The following is a 22,919-nucleotide window of genomic DNA, read 5'->3' as shown; positions in this document are numbered from 1 at the left end:
GGAAGGTGGAAGAGAGGGGGAAGGCTAAGGAGGAAGAAGGTAGAGAAACGTTTATTAGAAGACTGAATGATAGAGTGGAAGTAGGAGAGTAAGGTGATTGTAGAGGAGAAGGAAGAGAGAAGCGAGCGATAGAGATCTAAGGCAGCAGGGAGATTGGTTTTCTTCCATTTCTTTTCAGCAGAGCGCAGTTTAGTACGAGCAGAGTGGAGCACGGGGAGAGGCTAGGGGGCAAAGGGAGACGAGGCCGGTGAGGGAGGAGAAGAGGTTGGAGGTAGCCGAGTCTACAGAGTTGGGAGAGGAGTCGATAGAGGGGAGGTGTGAGAGAGCAGCAGAGGAAAAGACAGGAGAGATAACTGAAGTTTCAGTGGAAGGTGATAAAAGGGGTCAGTGTAGTAGGAAGGGATGGGATATATCAGATATAGAGAGGAGTGACTGACAGGGTGGGGGGAAAGCAGTCCCTGGTGAAGACAAGGTCCAGTTGACGGCCTGCTGTGTGAGTGTGGGGGGAGACAGAAGGTGAAGAAGGAGAAGAAATCCAACAGAGTGGTTACGGTTGGAGGAGTGGATGTTCAAGTCACCTAATAGAACAATAGGAGTGGAGGGAGGAGAGGAGGAAGTCAAGCTCATCAAGAAAGTGAGTAAGGGGTCCAGGAGGGCGGTAGAGAACAATGAGGAGGTGACAAGGGGAGGCGATTTCAACATCATGAATCTCTAACAGAGAGAGAGGAGAGAGCAGAGGGAATAGAAGAGCAGGGAGGTAGAACAGTCCTGTTCCCCCACCCCATCCAGAGGGACGAGGAGCGTGGGAGAGGACATAGAGAGAGGAAAGGATGGCTGAAGTAGTAGAGTTATCAGGGGAGATCCAGTTTTCAGTGAAGGCTAGGAATTCAAGAGAGAGGTGAGAGGCAAAGGCAGAGATAAAGTCAGCTTTGTTGGAAACCGAGTGACAATTCCAGAAGGCACCAGGGGGGGGGGGGGGGGTTTGCAGCAGAAATGAGAAGCCAGAGGATAGGAAAGAGAGGAGAGGATTACAGGGATATTAATGGTAGGGCGCAGTAGAGGAAAGGAAGTAGAAATGGCTATGGGAGAGGGTGGTGCCGCGGGAGGTGAAGACAGACAGGTACAGAGCATTAATTAATAAAAAGAAAGACATGTATGCAAACCTGGTCTGGAGATGGAGCCTTCACGTTCGTTGCTTGGATAGAACATTTTGCAGCCAGTCCTCGTTTGGACTACCACAGTTTAGGCTACCAGCCCTTTGTTGATAAGGCCCTTCGGTGAGCTGGCACACTAGGTTAAAGTCAGTACTTATATAATGCCTTGGAGGTCAAGAGCTGTGTGCATCAGGCAATCGCTTTCAAATTACTCTAATCGAGTCAGCCGAGCCCTGCTGTTACTTGGCAAATTGTTAATTCAACACAACTCGCTCACGTTGCAGCATCAAAGTAGCAACTCACTTTACAATTGAAACAAAGCTATACTTATTTCTGTACTTATAAAAACGTTCTGGTCCGTTTGCTATTCTGCTCGCAGCGTTACCATTTTTTTTAAGCAGCTAGCTAATTTTATTACACTCCTGGGTGTATAATTTGTGGCTAATTAGTTTAAGTAGCCATATTGTGTTTATATATATATATATATATATATATATATATATATATATATATATATATATATATATATATATATATATATATATATATAGCTACATTTATATTGAGTTTATTAATAATAATAATAATAATAATAATAATAATAATAATAATAATAATAATATAATAATAATAATAATAATAATAATAATAATAATAATAATAATAATAATAATCATCATCATCATCATCATCATCATCATTAAAAATACACTTACATTTTGGCATTTCTTTCTTTTTTTACTCACTGCGTCAGGTTTAACCTGGTGGATTTGGGTGATGCTCTCGCTGCTCTGACTCGTGTCTGGGCTAAATCTTGCCAGAACTGAACAGCTACGAAATTACCATATTACAGACAATTGTAGATTCATATTAACCCTCATAGGACACGTCGGAAAACGGACTTTCCTGGTAACCTGGGATCCTAACTGGAGTAAATGAATAAATGAATATGTGTATATGAAGACTTTATTTAGCTTTTCCTTTACTTCTAGCCATTGTTTGGTATAATGTGTTGTTTATGCTATGCAAAATGGATAAGACGTCCAATCCGCACAGCTGTGTCCTGCGTTCCTTTCCATTTCTGAGTTACAGGCACTTACCGATTTGCTGCGCGTCACAGGACTAGAGCACTGAATGAGGGAGTGGTAGAAAGTACGCATACGGACATGCTTGACATCAATGGAAACCCCAAAGCCTGTGCTTTTAAATGACGTTGAAACCAGAATGCTATCTGTTGAAACGACCGAGTAATAGGTAGCTTTTAACTAGCTAGTATGGTGACTGAAATAATGACGTGATAAGGTTGGGCCGGCGATACACTACGCCTGCGGTCCCTACGGACCCCAAACCTAAAACAATTTGGGAAATTCAACCAGGCTACCTGGACTACAATTATCCTTTGCATAGTGTAACAGAATGGGTGTCTGACAACTATCTAAAAGGAAACAAAAACCAAGTCACTAGATCCACATAATAACTGATACTAAATCACCGTGGGGTCCGAATGGACCCCATAGGTTACCTTATGAGGGTTAAATATAAACTAAATTAAAACGCATGGCGCACTGAGGAATAAGCACGTTCGCCTGTGTTAATCACTTTATAAAAATAATGTTCTTGATTACCCTAGTACCTTGTTTTTTGAGTGTGTCACGCTACATGAAGTGGCTAAAAACCGGGAGTTTTTTTGAGATTTTGAGCAAAATGCTGGGACACCGGGAACTTTGATGGAAAACCGGGACGTGTGGTCACCCTAAGTACAAGCAGCCCCTTTTCAAACTAGTCGAAATGTAGCTGGCTCTGGTTTTCTCTTCAGCTAGTAGAACCCTTTATAGAAGTGGAAGCTGGCAGGGTGCCCAGATATTTTCTCTCTAACAGCAACAGAAATCCCAAACACAGTCCTTGAGGGGGAGTATTAAGACTCCAGAGGAAAAAAAATTGATTTCATATTTTAAAGTGTTGCTACCCAGCAATAGGTTTTAGACACATACATATTGTTCTTCATTTAACCCACAGCACTGTAGATCATCCGGGATACTTACAGTAACATCTACATTTTACTATTATTTCCTACCTGTTTTATTTCCTATTATGCTTGTTCTGTATATTAATGATTAATGTTGTATCTGCATTAATATTGTGTCTGCATTATTTGCCTTGCTTAGTAATTACTCCAGCAACATTTTTAAGAGACTCATCAAGGCTGATTGTGAAGAAGTAAATTGGGGCACATTAGTATTGCACAGGCTTCAGAGCACAGCATGACACTATGCTTCCCCAACTTCCTGTAACACAATTAGTCTTAAAGGAGTCTCTTCAGAAGCATTTTTATTTAAACTTACCTTATTAATTGTATGAACATGGCTGTTAGCAGTTGTAGTTAACAAAATAATTCTAAATTCATAACTCTTACTTGTCAAGCATGTCCATTCTCTATATTAGTGTAGGTTTAAAATGTGCAGAAACACGTTATAGCAAACATGTATTATCATTTTAAAACATGACATTGTACAACACTAGGTGAAAGACAGTAAAAGAAAGAGACTCTTTTGATGTCTTACCTCAACATAGAACATTACTGTAGAGGTGGTCATTTAGTTACCATGGCAAATAATGATCTAAGCAACAAGGGGGTGTACCCCTGAGCCCTACATAACAGCAGCAGGTGAGGTGAAGGAGCAAGCGAGCTCAAAGCCTGACTATGGAGTGGAGTTGCTGTTATTACTTGCTTTGGTGAACATGTGAGGTGAGGGAGACACCATGTTACAAAGAAGATATTTGGTTTTTTTTATATAAAACAACAAAAAAATGGCAAAATATCAACTAATATTTCATAATCTACAGACAGGGCCAACCTTAATCTCAACAGAAAAATTGCTGGATTAAGAAAATTTAAAACGGCAGACCTGAGTAGCCCAAACGTTCAACATATTAACGAAACAATGTATTGTTACCTGTTAAGTCTACGAATTACCCATATAACTTTTGGCCTTGTTTATGTGGATGAGTATGAGTGGGTCATGTGAGTAGTCCAGACCCAATGAGAAACTATCATCATTTATGGTTGCTAAGGAATAAAAAAAACATTAAAACATTTTTTAAACATGTCTACTGGCGCCAGAATTTAATGTTGCTGGCACTATATGTTACCTAGCGTTAGAATCAAATTTGCACCCCTGAGCGTTTTGTGCGCATGTAACAAACACATTAAGGGCCTGATTTTCAAAAGGGGCAAAACAAGAACTATGTCGCAAAATGATTTCTAATACGTGATTTATGTAACAAAATCAAATTATTTATATTTTTAAGGGTTCAACAGGTGTCTACGTGACACATTTTATATCAACCCTTTGAAAGCCATATGTTTAGTGACCCCTAATCAAGTTTTAGAAATCACTTTACGAACTAGTTTTTATTTTGCTCCTTTTGAAAATCAGGCCCCAAATCACAGGGCAGTCCGGTTGAGCGCGGGCCACCTAAAGGGTGTGGGCCCTAGGCAGCCACCTCGCTCGCCTTGCCTTAAGGCTGGCTCTGTCTACAGACACAAGCACAGCTGCCATTCTTAGCCAACCAAAGCAGCTGATAGTCTGAGAGAGACAATTAATTTTAAAAATGAATAAATATACTGTACATAAATAAAGAGAAGATGCAGACATAAAATGTCAAAAAGTTACATCTAATGGAACCCTGCTTAATTTAACTGTCTGGAATATGCTTTTCTTATTTTGCAACATTACAATGTGGTCTGTTTTGTATTTGTGCATGTTTTTTTTCACATTCAGAAACTAATTATGCAGGCAGTACACTGGAGCACAAAGCTATTTATTGTTAATAACATATCCATGAAACTGTATTACTGTAACAAGCTATTGATCTAGACATCCCAGAGATGTTCAGATAAACCAAAAAAAAAACTTTATTACCAGTCCTGATATGGATTGATGGATTGAAGCAAGGAGACTAGCATGCTTTTGAAAAATTCACATTTTATTGTATTGCCCCAACATGACCCAGAAAAATTTAGAAATTCACCAGTATTGCTGTCAGAGCTTGAAGTTTGCTGGTTGAGAGATAGAAAGTTGATAAAAAAAAAGTGTACCTCAGCTGTACATGTCTATTAATACATGGTTGAAAACACTTCTAAATTAATCAAATTGCATAGCTTTGTATATACAGTACCTGCTACAAATCCATTATGCCAGTAAATATGCTGTGGTAGAGGGGCCTTTCTGGGCAGCTTAACCACATTATCACTTTCTTTAGTGGTCTTTCAAAAACAAAATACAGCTGCAACTTCAGTCCATGCCAGATCATATGCGACTTACACTTAACCCCTAAAATTAACCCCAACATCTAACCCCTAAACCTTACACCTAAAACTAATTCTGTTACTATTATTTCAACACTAACTCTTACTATTACTTCAAACCGTTTAGTTTGCAACCTCTATAGGCCTCTAGTCAGTGGCTACTACATCGAACAGTGTCTCTCATCGTACCTTATCGTAATACTGCCGATTGAAACTTCATAAGACCCCCATCAAACGATTACTATTAACAATAACAATAAACGTAACGAAGCGAAAACGTCAATTTTACGTAACTTATGTATTTTTGTATTATAAATTCAAACTTCAAAGTGAAAAAATTCCCCCAACACACTCTTTGTAGGCTGTAAAATATTTAGTTGCAATTTAGTTTACATCAGAGCAATATCATTGTAAATAATGTCCTTTATTTTTCAAAGACTGGTTTTATGGTGTTTGACGTGAAATACCTGTGCATGCAGGACGTGTGCATGGCATTGACTACATAAATATATATTTATTTTTTATCTTTCATTGATTTGTTCATTATTAGGGGAGACCCTGTCTTTTTCATACAAGGGACATTTTGAAACAGTGTTGATGAAGATGATTGTTATTTAAACACAGATGACTGTAGTACACGACTGCAATGGGAATGTCAGAGTATATGGTAATATGCATATCACTGTGTGCATCATTACATATTATTATAGTTATCCATATCACTGTATGACACTTTCCCAATAATAATGAATCTCAGTAGCTGAAAAAAGAAGCACATGAGGAACATTTCTATGTGGCTGGGTTCAGAAAATAATGATGAGGATTATTTAAATCAATGTGTAGGCGCTCCCCGGAGCAGATCTTGAGATGTATTTATTTGAAAAAATACACTAATATTATGCCTTGATTTGATTAAACCACCATTATTTAATAGATCGTTTAAAAACATAATTATTACAGATATTTAGCAGACGAATAATGACGTCTACTACAACCTGCGCACGCATGACTGCACGTCTTTAGGATTCAGGCTGCAGAGATACCCCTCTCACTACATTCGACGCTCAACGCCCTGCACTAAAAGGTAATACGCAGTAATGTTTTAACCTATATTTCATAAATAACTTAATAATTTCTGTATTTTCCGCTTTATTTTTCTTAAAATGACCTAGTAAAGCTTAACGAGCAACAATTTGGCAGAATTTTCTATTTTTGAATGTATGAGTTAAGTGTACCGTAACCCAATGAGCATTAGAACAAGTAAAGATCTAATTCAGTAATCCTTTTACTAGTAACTTTGGAAATAAAATAAGATTGTGGCGAGTCTGCTTGAAGAACGGCTTCTTTTCAGAAGTCCAGGTGCTTCAGTTCGTACCGCTGCACTCCCACCGCCCCAACAACGAAGAGGGAGGGCCGAGCGGAACTGACGTCACTGACAGTAATGTAAACTGTTGGAGTGATCCATGGTAACAGCATTCAGCAGTGCAGCAACCGGCCAAACTGACAGACGTAGAACCGAAACACAGCCACAGGAATCAACGAAGAGGGCTTGTAGTACTGTAGAAACCAGAGTTCATTTCAGAGTTATTTCCCACCTGGAAACAAAAGACACAAACGAGTGCTTTAAGAAGAGAAAATAACAGAGCTTGGTCTGGAATTGCAATCATGATACACGAGCTAGACTAGGTGAAATGAATCAGGCTGCTGCTGGTGATCTACATAGGAATTTGAAGAATCTGATTCACAACAACCTGTCAATGCAATGTGAAAAATCTGCAGACAATTTGTTAATAATATCGTGCGTGTGTATATATATATATATACTTAAGACTTGCGTGAAGGAAAAAACGTTTTCAAACTTAAAGTAGTGCCATTGTTTAATTTCATTCATAAAAGTAAAGCAGCATTTTGCCAGTTACCTTTGCAAACAATGCCATAATTCAATGTTTTTGCTGATGAACTTCGCATAAACGAGTTCATCTGTATTTTTGCCTTTGGGGGGTAATCTGTTGTTGTGACAATACTAACAATATAATATAATAACTGCATTTGAAGGATTGTGAAGATGGCGACTGGAACGGGCTGGCAGCAGTACTACAACAGTGCTGGCAATTCTTCCACTGGAGCTGGGAAATATAATTCTGCCACAACATCAACAATGTCCTACCAGACCGGGTTAAGTATGGAATACACTCCAGACCTTCATCTTAAAATAAGCAAGAAAATAGCACAACTTACAAAGGTACCGTGTTTTTTGTACTTTTTATTATTTAAGTGTAATAGATTTGTGCATGCTTTTTTGTATTATTAAATATTTGTGTGCAGTATATAGTTACTTAAAAAAAAACTGAACTATGGTTTGTTTCATGCATGAGAAGGGGCCCTTGACCCTGTTTGTGACTGGACAGTTCACTTTGAGAATGTGGAAGATAGCAGTAGTTAGCTTCCAAGGGAGACAACAAGGCTGGAGATGAAATGGGCTTATATTATTACCTAAAGGTAATTTGACGTTATATGTTATTATGCATCTTCTGTTTTATTTTTCAAATTAAGGATAGGGGTAGAATAAATTGCAGTGACAATTACAATGAAAATCTAAAATGAGAAGGATTTAACATTTGTGGTTGTGTATAAAGATGTCGCTGACACAACGAAATAGTATATTTTCAGGGATTTGTGCCAGCAGGCTTGCTCTGGTTGTACAGTGACCATGTGGCCATGATTTATGGCATTACAAGTAAAATCATAAGGAATTCCAAACCACAAGCGCGCAGTGCCACCTGTACTCTAAATTCTTCATCCCCCGGGAGTGATTTTTTGACGTACAAAACATTTGATCATACACGTTTAAGCAGAATGTTGAATTACAGTGTAATTGTGAATTGTGCTTTTCTGTGAATAACTGTTGCAACGTGGTACAGTATTCAGGAATGCTAAGCAAAAAACGCTTTAAAAAAACTATTTGCAATAGATATATGTGTGTGTGTGTGTGTGTGTGTGTGTGTGTGTGTGTGTGTGTGTGTGTGTGTTCAATTCCTAAACATTTGGTTTTACAGTTTAACCATTTACTGTAGACCAAAACACACAATTATAGACTACAGTTTATTCAGACCTAAGAGACACCCAGTGTAGTACTGTAATTTGCATCGACAGCTGGAGCGACATTCCAAATTAGAGTAGTATTATGTAACCGTTTATACGTGTGTTTCTCTGATATTAGATTGATGCCGTTTAAACCCTACTGTGCATTTTACCAGTAATGTAACGGCTACACTTGTTCTGTAAGGCTATTCTTTGTAGCTATGGAATGTAGCTAACTACATCCCATTTTTTTTTATTTTTTTTTATATAAAATATAGTTGCTACTCAGTAAGCAGTGTACAGACTACTTAAGGTACAGGTAAATTGGAAAAGTGATCAAAGTGAAAATATGCTTGGAATACAATTCTGGAACCAAAGGTAATAAACAGCAATACTATCAACTACTTTTAACAAAACAACATTCAATAGTCTTAACTCTTTAATCAGCACACCCTAGTGTCAGTGTGGGTACATGATATTTAAATGATTTACACAGAATGTCTTGCATTTTATCAGTAGCTCTAAATAGAGCATGAACCAATCCATTTACTGTATTTGCTATTGCTTCCAACATTGTAACTGCAATTCTTTATGTTCATCCCTTAGGGACATTGAACGTTCATCCATAAAAGCTTTGTGGGAGCAGGTGAAATTATGCTACTAAAGAAAGACGATTGTACTCCCACTGACTCGTTAGGCAGCGTATCTTAAGTTCTGTCGGGTTTTATTGCTTACTTGTTAGCAAAACTGCATTTAAAAAAAAATACAGAGGGCATACAGTAGCATAATTCCATGCTACAGTACACCTGTTTGTACAAAGTTTGTACACAGTGCTGCATATATTTCACTCAGGAGAAACCTGCAGTGTGTGCTGTTCATCTAAAGTATATAGGACCATTACTTTATTTGTGTTTGCCCCATGGCTGCAGTATAATTTAACAGTTGCCAAACGCAGAAAAATCTGCAGTGTGGTTTCAAAAGATCAGTAGCCTACAGTATTGATCTTCTAATCTACAGCACAGGTTCTGTTGACCTTTAAAAATGTTTTTTTTTTTTTTTTTTTTTAAAAGCAAAATTTAAAAGTTGTTTATAGTCAAGCTTAAGTATAGCATGTACTATTTGGTTATTTATTATTTAGTTAATCTTTGAGAAAATGTTGGTAATATTACTTATGCTCATTAAACTGTCTTGCCATTTATTATAGGATGTACAGTACATTTCCATCTCCAAGCACTGATCTGCTCCACAAATTTGTATCCAGTAATTTTATGATTTACACATTCTGCCAAGCATGTTGATACACAGTCTATTTTATTTTTACCATGTTGTTTCTTAAGATTATAGAATAATTATGTTTAGGGACTGAAGCATAGAATATTTGAATAGAAAAGCCCCCAGTGTTCTTTTCCATTTCAAAGTATTTGTAATAACTCTAAACATATACAGACATAACTTGCCTGTTATCCTGTAGGTTGGAGGAAAATCGAGCAAATACCGTTGTTATAGTAGCACGAAACTAAACCAATCATATGTCGTCTAAATAAGAATTAATAACACATACAGTACTTATAGGTTTTCCATCCTGGAAGATAATACTGTACGACTATATATTGACTCTTCATTTTGTAACATTTTTAGTGGAATTGAGTGTCATACACAGTGCTGTATTTCTGTAGAGCACTGTCATTTTAAGTTACATGAAAAAAAACATGTAACTTAAATCTTTTTTTACGCTACAGTTAAATCTGAAAAACATTATTGTTCAGCAATTAAATCGGAGTTAAAAAAAAATAAAACATTACACTATGAGAGCCAATCCCTCCGCCTCCTCTGAATACAATGCCAAAAAATGTACACACATTTAAAAACTTTTAAGAATGTGTTTGTTACCATTTATGTTTAGCTAAATCTGGACTTTGTTTTGGTTAAATCTTGGATAACGTACAGGATTTAAAATCCGGGTAGAAATACCTGGAAGCCACCATTTCAGCTCTTTTCACTGCAGTTTCACTGACACTCGCCATTTCAAACATAATTTCTCTAGTTATACAAGTCCTAGAGTGATCGTCAATGACTCATTTGAAAGGTAAGAACTTGGACTAATTAGCTGTCATTTATGTATTTATTGTAAAATGTCTATCCTTTAAATAAAATATGTTTTAATTTTTACCGACCTGCCCCATTCATAGTTGCGCCCCCCCTTACTGACTCTCTGCACCCCCTGAGGGGGGCACACCCCACACTTTGCACACCACTGGTCTAAACCACAATGCAAAACAGCTCCCCCCCCCACACACACACAATAAAAGCTGTTTGTCTATTATTATTATTTTTATTATTATTTATTTCTTAGCTGACGCCCTTATCCAGGGCGACTTACAATTGTTACAAGATATCACATTATTTTTACATACAATTACCCATTTATACAGTTGGGTTTTTACTGAAGCAATCTAGGTAAAGTACCTTGCTCAAGGGTACAGCAGCAGTGTCCCCATCGGGGATTGAACCCACGAACCTCCGGTCAAGAGTCCAGAGCCCTAACCACTACTCCACAATAATTATGTATTCCGGCGATCACCACATGGGTCGAAATCCTTTAGCACATGAGTGCCAAACCCGTAAACTGACTTACACTCATGCGATTCCGCAGCCAAGTTTTCAGTCTTCGTAGTGCACTAAATAATCTTTCAGCCATAGCAATGCTTACTGGCAAGAGTTGTGTTGATATTAGGGTAGAATGTGGCACTCAAACTAGAGAGTGTTGAGAGAATGCTGTTCGGCTTGTTTTTCTCTGGGACAGCTATCCACTTTGCCTTCCAGGTTGGACTGGATGGAGAGGTTAAGTCTTGTATGCATTAAACACATCCAACACGATGGTCTCAGTTTCCATACCATGCAATTTAGTTGGTATGAAGTACTGAGCAAGAAAGCGTGGGCGGCATTTAATAAGTTGCTCTGTCAGTTCTGAAATTACATGGTCCAAGAAGGAATAAAGATATTTTTCTTGTAGTTATCTAGTGGCTTTAAAGCACTAACATTGCTCCCCTGAGTTTGTCTTCCACAAATCCTTGGCACGAATTCTTCAACAAATGCACAATTTGCTAGACATTTCACCTCATCATAGAGTTTAGAAAAATTGGTGTTGGCACCCTGGCTCATGCTTTTTAGTACATCAACCACAACAATTGCTTCTTCACATGCTTGAATCAAGTCGACATCCTCACATTGCAGGAACAAATGAAGATGCTTTGTGAGTTGCAGAATTGACATAGAAATGGAATACAGAAATCTTTCTGCATCGTTGTCGAACTCAGCAATTTTCTCCAAAGTACCGATAATCACAATATATTTTGCACAACAAAATCTCATGTGTAAAAAAATAACATGAAACTACTAGAAGTGAAACTTAACCTAATAACCTTTAAAGGAGTTAACAGAAGCCAGGCAGCATATACTTTACTTGTACTTATCGTATCAGAAAAGAGCTCATAACCCTAGACAGCTGTACTTTTTCCTCTTGTCAAGCGCGTTTTGCCTTCCTATGCAGGGTACCTGACAATTGTTACATTTTACTCCCATCTTGTCAAAGAATATTTTTTGAAGAGCAACGTGATGCCGACAAACAAATCTTTCAGTCATCTGGCAGATATGTAGGCATTTTATGGGTTAAGTTGAAGCAAACAATCAGCATAAAAAAATAAACAGGCTAATGGGAAAACTTTCAAAATGTTGCCCCCCCCCCCCATTGAAAGTTTTGTACACAATTGTATACACTGCGTATGCCTGGCTACGCCCCTGTGTATAGGTTATATTTCAATGTTTAAGCAAGGGGTAGAAGTTTTAGTTTAACGGAAAGTTAAACTAAATGTAATGTTTAAAAGTAAACCAATAAGAGTTGCAAAATGTGTTTTTTTAAATAGAAACTAATAGGAACTTTTGAACATACTGAAATGGAATCAACACTACAGTTTTTGAAATAGTGTTTCCTTGAGGGAATGTTTGAGAGTAACACAGTTCTGCCCTGTTTAAAAGTAAACCAATAAGAGTTGATAAATGCATTCTTTATATATAAACTAGTAGGAACTTTTGAACGTACTGGAATGGAATCAACACAAGAGATTGTGAGATGGCATTTCCTGGGGGGAATGTTTAGTGGTAACGCAGTTCCCCCTTCAGCACGAAAGTGAGTATCTTGTTGTGGGTGCTCACACAGCAAGCGCCCAGTCCCTGAGTTCATGTTGAATGTCTGTACTGTATTGTTGGTCCCTGATTTAAAGTCTCCTTGTTGAAGACTTTGTCATGTCGATAATTCAGAAATTTGAAATATCCCCTTTTACTTTTTCAGTGGCGAGGCTACAGTGGGGGCTAAGGTAAACTTTGGGATGGCTTCATCCCACATTTTAAACCTAACATTGAAATGTATAGCAACTAATTCAAATACTGTGTGCCAAGTATTTTGTAAAATTAGAACCATTAGTTATTATAATCAATGATAGATGTTAGTATTACTGTTGATTAATGTTGATGCAGTACCATGATCATTTTAATCAATTTCACTGTAAACGAGAAATAGGCCTAATTTTACTTTTGACAAAAACAACATAGGAACAAAGAATTTAACTTATTAGTAAATGTTGCCTATGAGAATTACATTTTCTTGTACTGTAAAATTCCATTCTTTCCACATTACATTATTTTTGCAACACTACAGTCTTCCCCTTAATGTTTGATTGAAAGAGGCTCAGCAGCTTTCTTATTATCCCCCCCAGCTTTTTTTTTTTATACCGCTGGCAGTGCCCATCTGCTCTCCAGCTTCAGCTATGAGATTGAAAGCCTTTTTCTGGTTCCCCTTGGAGTTTGTTATATTGAGTAATGTTATCTTCTCTATCCACCGGACAGGTGGCCAGCCTGCCGTAGTGCTCTCATTTCTTTTAGATTTACTCTTAGCCGGCTACAGTATCATGTCTATGACCTTCCAGTTTTTTCAAAGGTGGCACTGTGCCATTTGGTAAATTATGTGTGTCATGGGTTATGGACTGTACCAAGTGTTATGGACTGTACAGTATTGTTGTTTTTATGATTTTAAAATATAAACTACATTACAATGAACAACCAATGCCAAAACAGCATGTTTTACTTGAGCGAGAGACCACCATTGTTGCTTTTCAATTAAGAGAGAGCAAGAGAGAGAGGTGTAATGTTTACCGGTTCCCGTTCCTTGTTTATTGTTTTGGTGTCATTCATTGAGAATGACACCTAAACATTCACGGCACTGTATATAGATAGATAGATAGATACCGTATTACTTTGAATTCACGCTGCAGCGTTTTTTTTAATTGCTAAAAACAGCTTCAGCGGCGGTAATTAGAAGTACTACGGTTTTTGAAAGGCTCCATTTTTTACATGGTAAAAAGAACAGGCTATGTGGTGATGGGTTTCACCCTGCTCATCCCGATATTGAAGATTATTGAGAGTGGCGTTGTGGCAAAGTGGTTTGCAGTGTGCAGGTGTAGTGGTGATGCGGTACTCAGGAATGATAGACAAAAATACAGTTCACGGTCAAAACAGTTCTTTATTCAGCTGGGTTGCTTGGTTTGCAACCTGAAATAATAATACCTGGCTCTACACAACAATGTTTATTGCACAGGTAAACCACGGGGTTCAGTCTCGAAATAATAACAGTAATCACACACACTTAGTACAAACACACAATCACAAGTCCAATAGTGAGTGCTCCTAGTGTAAGTGGTGAATTAATACAATTGGTGACAACAATGGTGTAGAGTGGTCCGGGGTGGGTGCTGGCTTTTAGTGATCCTGGATTAGTTAGCCGTCTACAAATGACAAACGTAACAGTTTAGTAGACATACAAAATAACACAAAACACTTGCGGTACTTTTTCTCTCGTACGTCCTTTTCAAGTCTTTCTATAACAAAGGAACAGATTGCTTAACCACATCCCCTGATATACCCTCAGTCACGCCCCCTTCAGTAGTGAGTGCAATCATGTATCCTCCAGTCCATGACTGACACATTGCCTACCGCATTAAGGGCCTGACCCTGGAATGAACTGCCAAACAATCCAGATATTTCAGTCCAGGGCACACTATTTCTGTTATACAGCACCCTCAAAGGTCGGGAGGGAGATTGTTGGCTGGATTCATTCATTCTCTGTCACAGGCTTCTATTACAAATCTGATATCTGAGTGCAGTGCTTATTCAAGGGCGATGGTAATTCACAGTAATACGGTGTATGTATGTATGTATGTATGTATATGTATGTATGTGTGTGTGTATGTATATATACACATATATATTTTAGCTCAAAATTTTCAAAAAAAATTTTTAAAAAGTTTTAGGCAGGTGTGAAAAAATGCTGTAAAGTAAGAATGCTTTCAAAAATAGACATGTTAATAGATTATATTTATCAATTAACTAAATGCAAAGTGAGTGAACAGAAGAAAAATCTAAATCAAATCCATATTTGATGTGACCACCCTTTGCCTTCAAAACAGCATCAATTCTTCTAGGTACACTTGCACAAAGTCAGGGATTTTGTAGGCATATAGTCAGGTGTATGATTAAACAATTATACCAAACAGGTGCTAATGATCATCAATTCAATATGTAGGTTGAAACTGAAACAGAAACAGCTGTGTAGGAGGAGTAAAACTGGGTGAGGAACAGCCAAACTCAGCTAACAAGGTGAGGTTGCTGAAGACAGTTTACTGTCAAAAGTCATACACCATGGCAAGACTGAGCACAGCAACAAGACACAAGGTAGTTATACTGCATCAGCAAGATCTCTCCCAGGCAGAAATTTCAAGGCAGACAGGGGTTTCCAGATGTGCTGTCCAAGCTCTTTTGAAGAAGCACAAAGAAACGGGCAACGCTGAGGACCGTAGACGCAGTGGTCAGCCAAGGAAACTTACTGCAGCAGATGAAAGACACATCATGCTTACTTCCCTTTGCAATCGGAAGATGTCCAGCAGTGCCATCAGCTCAGAATTGGCAGAAAACAGTGGGACCCTGGTACACCCATCTACTGTCCGGAGAAGTCTGGTCAGAAGTGGTCTTCATGGAAGACTTGCGGCCAAAAAGCCATACCTCCGACGTGGAAACAAGGCCAAGCGACTCAACTATGCACGAAAACACAGGAACTGGGGTGCAGACAAATGGCAGCAGGTGCTCTGGACTGATGAGTCAAAATATGAAATATTTGGCTGTAGCAGAAGGCAGTTTGTTTGCCGAAGGGCTGGAGAGCGGTACACGAATGAGTGTCTGCAGGCAACAGTGAAGCATGGTGGAGGTTCCTTGCAAGTTTGGGGCTGCATTTCCGCAAATGGAGTTGGGGATTTGGTCAGAATTAATGGTCTCCTCAATGCTGAGAAGTACAGGCAGATACTTATCCATCATGCAATACCATCAGGGAGGCATCTGATTGGCCCCAAATTTATTCTACAGCATGACAACGACCCCAAACATACAGCGAAAGTCATTAAGAACTATCTTCAGCGTAAAGAAGAACAAGGAGTCCTGGAAGTGATGGTATGGCCCCCACAGAGCCCTGATCTCAACATCATCGAGTCTGTCTGGGATTACATGAAGAGAGAGAAGCAACTGAGGCTGCTTAAATCCACAGAAGAACTGTGGTTAGTTCTCCAAGATGTTTGGGCCAACCTACCTGCCGAGTTCCTTCAAAAACTGTGTGCAAGTGTACCTAGAAGAATTGATGCTGTTTTGAAGGCAAAGGGTGGTCACACCAAATAATGATTTGATGTAGATTTTTCTTCTGTTCACTCACTTTGCATTTTGTTAATTGATAAATATAAACTATTAACATGTCTATTTTTGAAAGCATTCTTACTTTACAGCATTTTTTCACACCTGCCTAAAACTTTTGCGCAGTACTATATATATGAAACAATTAATATATATATTGAAACAATTAACCAACTGTATAATGTTTTGGGGATAGAAATAACTGGTTAGCCATCCAGGGTGATACAGTACACAACACTCAATGATTTTATGAGTTCAAAGCTTCTGTGTGTTATTCACCACATTTGGCAAAAGAAATGCAAGTGAAGAATGATTACAATATTTTTTTCAGCTCTTGTAGCGCTTTGCTGTTTCCCTTTTGACTGTTACAGCTGAGTGTGGTTAATGCTGTATTGATTGGAGCAGGTCTGTCACATGAAGGATGTTACATTGCTTCTTTTGAAGTTTGGTATTGAGCAGCGCCTGCTTTGTAGCATGGTTACCAGCTGCAGTGCTTATTTTATGAGCTCTTTTGATGTTTCCTTTCTAAAAAAAATATTTTGGATTCTGCATATAGAAAAAAAAACAATTGTCTGTAGGCTAATGGTGGCTTTGATAAAAAAAAAAGAAAAGCATGGAGCATTTTCAGATATGAAGATTAACTCTTTCTGGTTGTGTTTCCTTCCTTTAATACTTGCTTCTCTAGATTACTTGCCACTTACTTTGTGAACAGGAAGTTTACCCAAAACACCAAACATAAATGGTATTAGTAGTTGGGCAGAGGATACTCTTCCCCTCTTTGCCAGAACTCAACCCAGCATGGTATTATTGTAGGGGACACTGTACTATTAAGGGTTAATCTGTAGTCCTGTCTACTCTAAACAATATATAGTAGATATATTGTAGACAGCCAATCAGAGTTGATTAAACAGGGTGGAATATTTAAAATGGATTACATACTACATTCTGATTGGCTAGCTGCAGGTTACAGTAGCAGCAGAAAAAGCTGAATTATTTGAGGTGCGATAGTACTGTATGCTGTTCTAAGCCACCACCTTTTCAGTGTGCCAAAAAATAAAATGTTTTGTAGCCCAATAAGTTGTTCTCTTCTCCGACTATCTTCGTACTGGTAATCCACATCACCTATAGTCCAGTACTTACCTCCCCTAGTACAAGCTCTTCAAAAGAGAGTGTGGAAAGTTAAGATTTAACAGAATAGAAGATCAAAGTGCTTTACACAGTGGAAGCAGACTTGTGTGGTGAATTAGTGGGCTGATGAGGGAGTCCTACAGTTTTGCTGTCTGAGCCATGTCAGGCCTTAGACACAGAGCATTCCATTTGTGCTTTCTCCAGCAAGCTTATGTTCTGTAATGACACACTCGACACAGAAGTAATTAAAAAAAGGATAAAGGTATAAATTATGAATGTTGCAATATAAATTATTTGACAAGCATAGACTTAGAGTTTGATCACATGCAGAAGTCATTAAGGCATATGGAATGGGTAATATATAAACATATTTCCTTTGGAGGAAAACATAATCTTGGAATTTAAGTTTTTTGGCAGAAGCGATGTAAAAACAGAACGGCAAACAGAAAGCCTTAATTTGTCTCCGTACCCTTTTTTTGTCAGGAATTTTATAAACCAGAATGTCAAAACACTAAGGACCCACTTCAATGAAACTGTAGCCATTGTTGATTTTTTTTAAAAAAAAATGTATGTACATTTCGTACTGTAACAAGTTTTATAGCATTATATTTATTCTCAACTCTTTCAGAAAATATCTGTTAAGGGATTCAAGCTCTAAATATCTGAACCTTGTCTTTATGCATATTCAGTAGGGCTTGAATTGTGTTGTCCATATTTCTTACAAGTGCCCAAAATACCGCAATAAAATACTCACCTTTTGGAGAAACATATTGGATTTGAGCCATTTCTTAATTGAAACGTCATGGAGCCTGTTCATTGTGCAACAAGTTGAACCTCCTATTTTAGGTCCTTTTATTGTGTATATTGTCATGTGTTGCCGTGAAAGTCAGACAAATACAGTTGGTTTCGAATGACCACTACAGCTACAGTTGGTACAAATTAATGAATGAAAAGGTATTGCCTGTAACCTAAAGACACAAAAATATTGAAATATCCACTAATAGTTATATGCTTTTGAAAAAGGAAGCTAGACAGTTCAGCATCATCCTGTCTTTCATGTTTTGTCACTCAGACTCCAGCATTATGAAGGGGAGACTGGATTGAACTTTGGACCCTGAAATTAGAGCTCCCACTTTTCTCCATCTCAAGTTGAGGGTCTGATCTGAAAGTATGTGAGTCAGCCTCACTTTTAGAAGGCAGACATACATGATAAAACATCTCTGGAATGAGCTCTCATTGTTATCTATTTTGTTTCAGAGAATGCAGAGCAACAGGTAGTGATTTGAGTGGGTGTATGCTGTTAAAAATAAGACGTTTGATCTATAGGCCTAATGGTGCTTGATTTTTCATTGTTAGTCACTGCCATTAAATTCTCAGTACCATTTAGCCTACATGGCCACTAATACTCAACTTGTAGGCTATATTTTCAAAGGCATCTACCATATAACAAAACATTTTAATAATAAAGAACAAAAGATGAAAGATAAAACATGAAAAAATGTTTGTTTAAATGCATTAGTTTATTTATTTATCGGAAGGCGTTGTCGCTCATACACTGGAAATAATTAAATCATTAGTTTCATCATAAATTAGAAAATGTCGGCTTCCAGTTGATTTATATGGAGATCATGCAATAAAAAAAAAACAGCTTATTACTGTAACTGTAATGTATGGTTAATAGATACCTTGAATACAATAATGTATGAATTTATATTGTGTTCCCTAAAAGTTCTCCTAAAAAGCCAATTTAACTTTAAATCGATGAGCAAACAGAATTTGTTGTTGGCTAAAAACCTTCATTACAGTGAATAAATATAGATTTTCTTTGTAGATTAGAAACTGCAGACATTTTATGTATAAAATACATTTAAATAAGCTTAACTAAATGCACTTGTGCTTTTGTTGCTAGGCAACTGGAGTAATATAACAGAATAGATCAACATCCTGTTAGAGATTTCTTGAGAAACTGAAATAAAGGCGATTCTGGGAGCATATCTTATGCCTCTCTCTTACTATATTTGTGCACGTATTAGATCTGTGCACATGACTGTGCATTGATTCCCTGCATTCCTGTTGATTTCTTTTAATTTTGAAAACTTCTATACTTGAAGTAAAAAACAAAACAAAAAAATGTTGTATAATTTATTTAATTTTTTAATTACATTTTTTGGGCAGGGTGGATACATATTTTTTGATACAGTGCACTATGGTAAAGTTATTTAAAATTTGGTTAATCTTTAGCAACATCTTCAGGTATCTCTATGCAGTTGTATATGTTACACTCATAGTCAGGATTCGGTCAGTGACCAAAAACAAAGAACGAATGAATGGTTATTTTGGTCTTTGAACAAATTATTTGGCTCAAATTGCAAAATGGAAAATATCAAACAAGCAAAGAGAGAAATACAAAAAAAAGAGGCAGCTTCTTCGGTCTTGCAAAATGTGCTTTAAGCAAATGCACAGTTGCCGAACAGATTTTAAAGATGCTGCTCAATTTGCGATTAGCAATTAATTTCGGGGTGATAAAAATGGGCATCAAGTGAAATACAAACTTTAATACCATTTTTTTTTATTTAATGAACATAAAATCAGTAAATTATATTTATAAGATACACATCATTGATTCATTATTTATGTATTTATTATTTATGCAGGAAGTTAACCCATTGTGACCGTGGCCTCATTTGCAAGGGGGTTGTGGTAAGCAATTTAGGAGGATAGTGAACTCAAACATTAAACTCCAAGCGAGTTTGAAATAATGTTTGTAATGTTCTCGCCTTGTTATTTAGAAAATACAGTTATAAATGAAAAAATGAACACAATTAAAAATGTATTGTTTTATTCATAAATGTATTGTTTTATACTGTATACTCAGTATTTCAACTGCAAAATCAAATGTCAATCCATGTTTGTCTGATCACTGTTTTTTAAGCAAAAGAAAAAAGAAAGAAAAGTATGCTTCTTAAACATTTAATGTTTTCATAAATCATAGGAAGGGATGAACTACCACTTTTTAGAAAACAGGTTTTGCAGACCCTGATCAGCACCAGACAGTGCTGCGCCTGTGGAATAAAGACAGAGACTGCTTTTTGACAGCAAGAAACCCTTCTTAAAGGTTTTTATTTGAGATGATGCATTTTCAAAATAAACTATATTGAGAGCTCCACTGGGCTACTGAGTCTCATTTTAAAACACTATTTTGATTGTTTAGATAATAACAGACAAATAAAATGTAAAGTAGTTCAATCAAATTAGATACAGTGCCTTGCGAAAGTATTCGGCCCCCTTGAACTTTGCGACCTTTTGCCACATTTCAGGCTTCAAACATAAAGATATGAAACTGTAATTTTTTGTGAAGAATCAACAACAAGTGGGACACAATCATGAAGTGGAACGAAATTTATTGGATATTTCAAACTTTTTTAACAAATAAAAAACTGAAAAATTGGGCGTGCAAAATTATTCAGCCCCCTTAAGTTAATACTTTGTAGCGCCACCTTTTGCTGCGATTACAGCTGTAAGTCGCTTGGGGTATGTCTCTATCAGTTTTGCACATCGAGAGACTGAAATTTTTGCCCATTCCTCCTTGCAAAACAGCTCGAGCTCAGTGAGGTTGGATGGAGAGCATTTGTGAACAGCAGTTTTCAGTTCTTTCCACAGATTCTCGATTGGATTCAGGTCTGGACTTTGACTTGGCCATTCTAACACCTGGATATGTTTATTTGTGAACCATTCCATTGTAGATTTTGCTTTATGTTTTGGATCATTGTCTTGTTGGAAGACAAATCTCCGTCCCAGTCTCAGGTCTTTTGCAGACTCCATCAGGTTTTCTTCCAGAATGGTCCTGTATTTGGCTCCATCCATCTTCCCATCAATTTTAACCATCTTCCCTGTCCCTGCTGAAGAAAAGCAGGCCCAAACCATGATGCTGCCACCACCATGTTTGACAGTGGGGATGGTGTGTTCAGGGTGATGAGCTGTGTTGCTTTTACGCCAAACATAACGTTTTGCATTGTTGCCCAAAAGTTCGATTTTGGTTTCATCTGACCAGAGCACCTTCTTCCACATGTTTGGTGTGTCTCCCAGGTGGCTTGTGGCAAACTGTAAACGACACTTTTTATGGATATCTTTAAGAAATGGCTTTCTTCTTGCCACTCTTCCATAAAGGCCAGATTTGTGCAGTATACGACTGATTGTTGTCCTATGGACAGAGTCTCCCACCTCAGCTGTAGATCTCTGCAGTTCATCCAGAGTGATCATGGGCCTCTTGGCTGCATCTCTGATCAGTCTTCTCCTTGTATGAGCTGAAAGTTTAGAGGGACGGCCAGGTCTTGGTAGATTTGCAGTGGTCTGATACTCCTTCCATTTCAATATTATCGCTTGCACAGTGCTCCTTGGGATGTTTAAAGCTTGGGAAATCTTTTTGTATCCAAATCCGGCTTTAAACTTCTCCACAACAGTATCTCGGACCTGCCTGGTGTGTTCCTTGTTCTTCATGATGCTCTCTGCGCTTTAAACGGACCTCTGAGACTATCACAGTGCAGGTGCATTTATACGGAGACTTGATTACACACAGGTGGATTCTATTTATCATCATTAGTCATTTAGGTCAACATTGGATCATTCAGAGATCCTCACTGAACTTCTGGAGAGAGTTTGCTGCACTGAAAGTAAAGGGGCTGAATAATTTTGCACGCCCAATTTTTCAGTTTTTTATTTGTTAAAAAAGTTTGAAATATCCAATAAATTTCGTTCCACTTCATGATTGTGTCCCACTTGTTGTTGATTCTTCACAAAAAATTACAGTTTCATATCTTTATGTTTGAAGCCTGAAATGTGGCAAAAGGTCGCAAAGTTCAAGGGGGCCGAATACTTTCGCAAGGCACTGTACATATAAAGAAACCATATAGGGGGAGTTTCCATGTGTGGTTATTTACATGTGAAGTGGCGATGTGCGTACACTTGTGGGAGAACAGATCGAGGGATCAGGTTTATGGCCAAAAATAACGGCCACAGAGAGAGGGTAAATCTAATTTACTCGTGAGCATGACGTAAAACACAGGAAATCCACGCCCATGTTCACATGGAAACCTGCATTTCACATGAAAACTCCCACTGCTCGCAGTCTAGACAGCATTAGGAGCATACGTGGAAGGTGTCTGGCACAGACGTCTGTAATCTGGTTTTCAGCCATGGTGATCTGCAATAGCTGGGTTGGACAGTTTCATTATATACCTTGGGTTAATTATTTTCTTTTTTCTTTAATTAATAAGTCATGTTATAAATGAGTTGAAATATTATTCACTACTAACGACATGCCACCCGCCCACGGACATTTGAAAAACAATTTGGGCAAGAGCAGTAAAACACATTATTAAACAACCAGGCAGAAGGCATTTACAAATCACAGCTTTATTAGATAAGCTTAACACTGTGCTTGTAAAATACATATAAAGTATGTT

At 37.7% G+C, this 22,919-nt stretch overlaps 1 protein-coding gene across 7 annotated transcripts in view; it reads left to right on the top strand.

Annotated features, from left to right (window-relative positions):
- The first annotated feature begins 6,936 nt into the window (after positions 1 to 6,936).
- Positions 6,937 to 22,919, top strand: part of LOC117410414 (protein FAM184A-like) — a 75,048-nt gene continuing 59,065 nt past the window's right edge. For 6 of the 7 annotated variants that reach the window (XM_034016934.3, XM_034016930.3, XM_034016933.3 and 3 more), the window contains exons 1-2: positions 6,937 to 7,261; positions 7,519 to 7,705. In XM_034016934.3, the coding sequence (XP_033872825.3) occupies positions 7,155 to 7,261; positions 7,519 to 7,705 (294 nt within the window). In that variant the 5' untranslated portion in view covers positions 6,937 to 7,154. The remainder of the gene's footprint in view (positions 7,262 to 7,518; positions 7,706 to 22,919) is intronic. The other variant, XM_034016929.3, reaches the window with a different exon arrangement.

This window comes from Acipenser ruthenus, chromosome 6 (assembly GCF_902713425.1).
Source record: "Acipenser ruthenus chromosome 6, fAciRut3.2 maternal haplotype, whole genome shotgun sequence".
Taxonomy (NCBI): Eukaryota; Metazoa; Chordata; class Actinopteri; order Acipenseriformes; family Acipenseridae; genus Acipenser; species Acipenser ruthenus.
This window is presented reverse-complemented; position numbering and strand designations above follow the sequence as displayed.